The sequence below is a fragment of the Pteropus alecto genome, unplaced genomic scaffold (genome assembly GCF_000325575.1).
Source record: "Pteropus alecto unplaced genomic scaffold, ASM32557v1 scaffold223, whole genome shotgun sequence".
NCBI lineage: Eukaryota > Metazoa > Chordata > Mammalia > Chiroptera > Pteropodidae > Pteropus > Pteropus alecto.
In genome coordinates this window covers 1,936,904-1,943,542 of record NW_006434441.1, presented here as the reverse complement: position 1 = coordinate 1,943,542, position 6,639 = coordinate 1,936,904, and the positions used below count along the sequence as shown (strand labels likewise).

At 57.3% G+C, this 6,639-nt stretch overlaps 1 protein-coding gene across 1 annotated transcript in view; it reads left to right on the top strand.

Annotated features, from left to right (window-relative positions):
- Nucleotides 1-1,539: 1,539 nt before the first annotated feature.
- The window catches only part of PROM2 (prominin 2), a 17,911-nt gene continuing 12,811 nt past the window's right edge, over nt 1,540-6,639 (top strand). Inside the window, exons 1-5 of the mRNA XM_025045046.1 lie at nt 1,540-1,687; nt 4,827-5,078; nt 5,692-5,741; nt 6,122-6,324; nt 6,416-6,536. Coding sequence (XP_024900814.1) covers nt 1,540-1,687; nt 4,827-5,078; nt 5,692-5,741; nt 6,122-6,324; nt 6,416-6,536 — 774 coding nt within the window. The remainder of the gene's footprint in view (nt 1,688-4,826; nt 5,079-5,691; nt 5,742-6,121; nt 6,325-6,415; nt 6,537-6,639) is intronic.

The following is a 6,639-nucleotide window of genomic DNA, read 5'->3' as shown; positions in this document are numbered from 1 at the left end:
CACTGCCACTCACCACACCCTCAGATTTCAATTTAGAGATGCTCGCATCCATATTTGAGTCACATTCACTTTCAGACTCTCTGGTCCTGCAAAACTGTTTATCTTTCCATGTTTTGAAATCTGATTTCCTCAATTCAGGAAGACATTTATGGAGAATACTCTGTGCCAGAGTCTCTGCTGGGGCTGTGATGCTGGACGGGGCGGATCCCCCTTGTGGCCTACACCAGGGGAGTCCTTGGCTGAGCACAAGAGAAGGTTCAGCGCATGCCAGAGGCAGAGTCAAAAAGAGAGTCTATTAGAAAAGGGGTGACGCTCCACAGACAGAGCGTGGTCTCCTCTCAGAGGCAGAGAGTGAGAGAGCCTGAGAGAGACTCAGAGACAGAGAGACAGAGACAGGGACAGAGAAAAACACTGAGAGGGACTGAGAAAAGACTGTGAGAGGGACCCTGAGTGTTCAGTTTATGTATCGATCTTTAGCTCCTGTGAATTACACTTTAAAGACTTTGCTCACTCACTTCCTTGATGGCATGGGCCTACAGTGTGAAAGGTAGACTCTCTGGTGTGGAAGGCCTGCAGGCAGTTCCCAGCCTTTGGTCTATGGGTTCCCCACAGAAGGATTGTGTTTATTTTGTGTAGGGCGACTTAAAGACTCTGTTTTCCTGCTTTTCCTTCAGGGTATGGGAAATGGGTTGTTAGCAATCCCAGCAATCTTCCTTTGTTCCACAGGTGTCCTCAGTGGCCAACTGCAGTGCTGACCAGTACGTTGCAGTCTCTGGGTGTAGCTGATTTGCCTTTTAGTTCTCTTGCCCCTTCCCTACATCAGCTGGAGGGCGAATGTGGTGCAAATCTGTACATGGGGTGCTCAGAGGCGGGCACAGGTAATATGGAGGCAGCCTGAAGAGAACCCTTACTCTGCCAGGGAAACAGGAGCCTCTCGGGAAAAGGAGGCCATGGAGCCAAGTCTTAAAGGATGAGTAGGAATGGGGGATGAGTAGAAATGGGGCGAAAGAGGAGGAGAGGTGGAGAATGGGGATCGTGTGGGCAGGAAAGGACAAGGGGAGTGTGACAGTGAGCGAGCACTGCAGGACATAGCCAGGGGACTGAAAGGACCCAGTGGCAAAGGCCCTGTTGGGACAGGTGACGGCTTTCACTCTTATCCTGAGGAGAGTATAGGGCTGCTGGAGGCTTTGACACCCAAGAGTCCCACTGTCCACCCTGCACTTTCCATGGTCCATGCTGGTGACATGCTCAAGATGTGGCACAAAAGGACATAGCAGAGCAGCTGGGTGCGGGAGTGAGCGACAATAAGTCAGGGGTGGTTCTGGGTGCACAGTGGTGAAATCCTCCAAAATATCCCACCGAGGTGACCTATAACCCCTTCCTGGACTTCTCACCCAGAGCTTGTCAGTATGACGCATGTTGGGCAGCCTGTGCATTTGGTGGCTTTTTGGAACAAGAGTTCTGCTCCCACGACTGTGACCAACCTTTTGGGTGTTACCTCCTGCTCAGACGACTGTCCCTCCATACCCACTTCTCGCCATGGTCCTAGCAGCCGTGACTACACCCTATAAGGCTGTCGCAGAGGGCTGGACTGTGGCGGCCCAAGGGGCACTGCCTCTGATTGTGGCCGTCAGTTTTTCCAGCCAGAATTTAGAATGTGGCCTGCGGTGCTACGAGCTTGGAGACAGTCGACCCAGGAGAATAGGTCAACTCAGACTGGCAGAATTCCCGCCCTGCCCTGCTGGACAGTGCGTGGTGTGGGGGTGGCGGGAAGCAGGGAGTGTGGCCTACAGAGACAACTGAGACGCAGCAGTGGGCACACGCTCAATCGCTCAGTCGGGCTCTGAGCCCCTGGGGTTCCACCTTCCATGCCTGGATCCTCAAATGCCTCCCAACCCTCCAGTAAATTCTCAATTTTCAGATCCTTCAGTGGCCTCAGTGCTGTTTGCTTCTTGCCACCAAGAGTACTGACTGTAGCAACACCGTGCTGTGGCCTCAGTATTCTGACAAACGGGGCTTGTCCCTTGCGTTAGGTTGCGACCTGTTCCCACGGTGCAGTGTGGACACCTGAGGCCAGCAATAAGGGCCAGCCCCCTAGTCTGCTATTTCTCTGAGAACAGCTGGATATCTCCTCTCTGTTCCCACCTGGTGCCCTCTGGCCCAACTGCTCTCTGAAGGGCAGAGGCCCTCTCCTTGGCCAGGTCTCTACCTCCACACTCCCCTCCCCCACCTCAGGGCTGTGGGGTTTGGGGACCCTCAAACTTCTGAGAATGAGTGAATCAGGAGTTGGGAAAGTAGGCCTAGGAAGTATTCCCAAGGTAACAAGGGCTAGCTGAGCCCAGGTCAATCAAAGATTTCCAGGGCAGAGGACCCCAGGGGGTAGCAGGAGGAAGGGACACACAGGTATGCCCACAAAGGGAATGAATGGAGAAGGAGGCAGGACAGGGTCACTCTTGGAGCCCCTCCTCCACTCCAGGAAGCCCTCCATCCTGCTGTGAACCAGCCCAGCCCCCACAGCCCACTTGCTCAGCCCTCTTAGGACTTCAATTATTCTAGAGGTTTCCTCTCTGCCTCTGCCCAGCACCCAAGGCTGCCCTGAGCCTCACCTGCTCTCCGAGGTGAGGGTCGGGGAGGGGAGGAGTCAGCTGACTGGCCACAGTCTTAGATAGATTGTTCCATCAAAATCCTGTCCCCGGAGGAAGGTCTTGGCTTGGCCACTGACTAGTAAAGTCTCTTCCTCCTGCCTCACAGTGCTTACCTGTCAAGTAGGCAGATTCAGTGTCTTCATCAACCCTACTGCCCCTTGGCCAAGAAGGAGACTTGGTACATTTGTTTATTTCTTGGGGAAATCCTATCTTCCAAGTACAGTGCTTTTATTATAAATATTTACGAAAACAATAGCAGTGGCCACTGATTGGCTTAATCACTCTAGTTGGAAAGAGAGAGAGGAAGTGGGAGACAGGGCTTGGGGGCCTGGGCTGCTCATGACCCAAACTCTCAAGGGTTTCTAGTGTTCCTCAGAGAGCTGGGACCTAAACTCCCTACCCACTGTGCACCCAGGTCAGAACGTAGAGAAAGCTGAAGTGGCAGCTACTAATTGCACCACAGGTGGATTCGACCCAGCTGGGAAAGGGCTGTTTCCAGGCTGCTGGTGGCATAGCTTAAGTCAGGAAGAGGGGCAACAAGAAGGCTCTAGGGAGACCAGTCCTTCCTGGGGGCAGCCTCTAGGGGCAGGGGCCCTAGTACAGATGCTGGGCTCAGGAGTCGGCTGGGAAAGGTGAGCATTGGCACAGCCTGCATTTAGCTTTTTGGCACAGTCACAGGGCAGAGTGGTCGGGGTGTCCTGCCACAGACTGGCGTTGGGCTTCCAGGGGCAGCATGGCCCCAGACCCTCCCTGGACTGGAGAAGCCAGGACAGCCCCAGCCCATTCCTCAGAGTGGTCCTGGCCCTAATCTCTGAATCACTCTTTGATGAGGTTGTTTCCTGTCTGAGCCCTGTCTGTGCCTCTGGTTCCCCAGCTCTGAGAAGCGGATGGGGGCAGTGATGGGGAGGACAAGCATTCCACCACAGGCCCTGCCCTGACTCAGACCTGAGTAACCCCCACCCCCATTAGCTGACAAAAATCCCTGTGCAACTCACCCACCCTGCAGACCAGGGCAGTAGACCCAGCCCCTCCTTCCAAGGCTCCCTAGGGGAGGGGATGGCCGCCATGGAAACTCACAAACTCCTATTACTTCTTTGAACAGAAGTAACACCTGTTTACTGCAAAGAAATTAGGTAGTAGAGACAAGCAGAAGAGAATTAAAAACTACCCTCGATTTCACCTGGATTTACCCCAAGGTAAATGCTGTTCTACATCTTCACTCCCTGTGCTGTGTTGCAATCAGGGATCAGGATCAGCCATTTGCACTCATTAATGCACCAAGTATCTTTCAGGTCAAAAGAGCCATTTCCACAGCATTTTCTTTAATGACTGCCCTGCGCCATGTGAGATGCTCCTTTCACCAACACCTTCGTCGGCGAGGCCGTGGGGACTGGTCTTGGTATCATGCATGAAGTCGCCAGGATCACCCCATCACCTGCCATATTTCTCCAGGACCTGCTCAGCCGCAGGCGACCTCTCAGTCTTGGGCTCATAGCCATTTAGAAAACAGACCCGTGTAGACACATGTCCCTGCAGAGCCTCCATCAACCCTTTCAGCTGTGACTGGGTTCACCCTCCTCACGGACTGCTCCTGCCTGAGTGGCCCTGGAGAGCCATTCTGTACAAAGCTGGGTGGTCTCTCTGCCCAGACTGGACTGGCAGAGGGTAAAAGGCTTGTTGGAGGGGACACAGCAGGCCCCAGAGAGCTGGGGGAGGGGCCTGGTTCCTGGGCGTGTGAAACTGCTCTAGCCACCTTGGGCCAGGGCATGGGGGTGGGGGTCTGTTTTCCTAGCTGACAAAGTGGGCTGCTGGGGCTGGGCACTGAATACAGCACTTGAAGTTGGGCCACCCTAGGTGATGCAGAGCTACTGAGTGCCTCCCCGACACAATTCACAGTTCAGAGGGAGGCAGCCCTCCCAGGAAGACCTGCGGGGGAGGGGAGAGGGTTCCCAGGCCCCCACCCCTAGCTGATGAGGACCAGTCTGAGCAGGCCCTGCCCTCTACCCCAGGCCTCCGCCCTGCCCTTCCAGCGCTCTGGGCTGGCTCCCAGGTAGCTCTGGAGCCCAAACCCGTTGGGCCAGTTTTGAGAGAAGGGAGGAGGCTGGTGAAGGATGCACAGCTGGCTCCACGCTGCCCCCGCACTCTCTGCCGCCTAAGCTCTGCGTTTCCCCTGTCCTGCAGCCACTGGCGACCCCATGGAGCGTGCGCCAGGTCTCCTGGTGCCCCTCCTGGGCCTGGTGCTGGCCCTGGGCCTGCCAAAGGTGCCGGCCATGGACTGTGGGTCCCTCGGCCCGGCCGCACGCCTGACCTTCACGCCGGTGGCCCGAGCTCGGTGGCTGGCCCCTCGGGTGCGCGCGCCGGGGCCCCTGGACCCTCTGTATGGCACCGTGCGCCACTTCCTCTCCTCAGTGCAGCTCAACCCCTTCCCTGCCGGTGAGTGCACGCTGCCCCAGGAGGGCCTTGGGAGGGACCGGTCCTGGCCAGCACCCTTGTCTCCCTCCGTCTGGGGCGCTTGGAGGACAGGGTTCTCAGTGTTCCCTATCCCCATCTTCCTGCCCCCTACCCATCTTCCTGTCCGGAAGCATCACCAGGAGGCCCCTTCAAGACCTTCTTGTGCAGTCTTGGCTGGCCCCCTCTCTGAGCCTCAGTTTTTCTGTCCTAAAATGGAAATTACATGAGAAGCTCTGAAAGACCTGGCTGACATTTTCTCTGGGTCTAGTGGTGCTGGGGTTGGGAGGACCAGGAAGGCTGCAGGGCCCCTCAGCCTGTCCCCTACCTGTTGAGGGGAAGGGCTGCTAGGCCAGGCTCTTCTGTGCCTTTAACCAGGCTGGTGGCTTCTGCCGCATGGCCCATCTGTAGGGCTGGGAGGAGGGGGAGGCCTGCCACAACTTCCTGTAGCAGGTCTGAGCATGATGGCATGGGGCTCTGGAGACACTGCCTTCTCTGAGGGGGCTGTGGTGGTGGGAGGAGCCCCTCCAGAGAACCTACCATCACCTGGCCACGGGGAGGACACTACCCCCAGCCCTCAGCCTGACTCTTTTTATAGAGCTGGTGAGGGCCCTGCTGAATGAGCCGGCCAAGGTGAAGGTGGACGAGGTAAGGCCAGGCAGGGCGAGGAGGGAGTGCAAGGCTGAGCCTGAGGGGCAGAAGTGGGAAGGCCCCCTCAGCTCAGCGTGCCAGGCTGGCTGTACCCCAGGGTGGGGTCTTGGGCATCCCTTTCCCTCTTCTCTGAGCACCACAGGTCACGGGGTGGGGGTGGTGGTGGGAGGGGGGCGGGTGTTGCAGTGAGCCGTGACCTCCCTGGAGGGCACTTTCCCCATTTTCAAGGTGGTAAACAACAGTGACACGTACCTCCCATGGGTTCAAGGACATACGTGACAGTGCCCGCCATGTGCATCCCTTGCTTCTGGTTGCGCTCTGGTGCCCAGTCAGCCCGTGGGGTCAGCACCGCCCCCCTGCCTTGCCACCCTGTGCAGGTGGTGAGGTACGAGGCAGGCTACGTGGTGTGTGCTGTCATCGCGGGCCTCTACCTCCTGCTGGTGCCCACTGCCGGACTCTGTTTCTATTGTTGCCGTGGCCACCGGCGCTGTGGGGCCCGAGCGAAGATGGAGCACAAGGAGGTGGCCTGTGAGCGTGGCTTGTTCATGACTTTTCTGCTGCTGACCACCCTCGTGCTGCTGTGAGGGGCGCCCAGGTCAGGAGGGAGTGGGGGTGAGGTCGAGGTGCCCATGGGTATACAATAAGTCCCTTCCTCCGCCCCTATCCCGCAGGGTTGGCATTGTCTGTGCCTTTGTCACCAACCAGCACGTGCATGAGCAGACGGGCCCTAGTGTTGAGGCTGTGCCTGAGACACTGCTCAGCCTCCAGGGCCTGGTCTCTGATGTCCCCCAGGTGAGCATGCACCCCTATGAGCACCAGGCCCAGGCAGGACAGAGCACCTAAGGGGGCCCGGGAAGGCTGGGGAAGGAGTGGGAGTGGGGCTGTCAGGTGATGG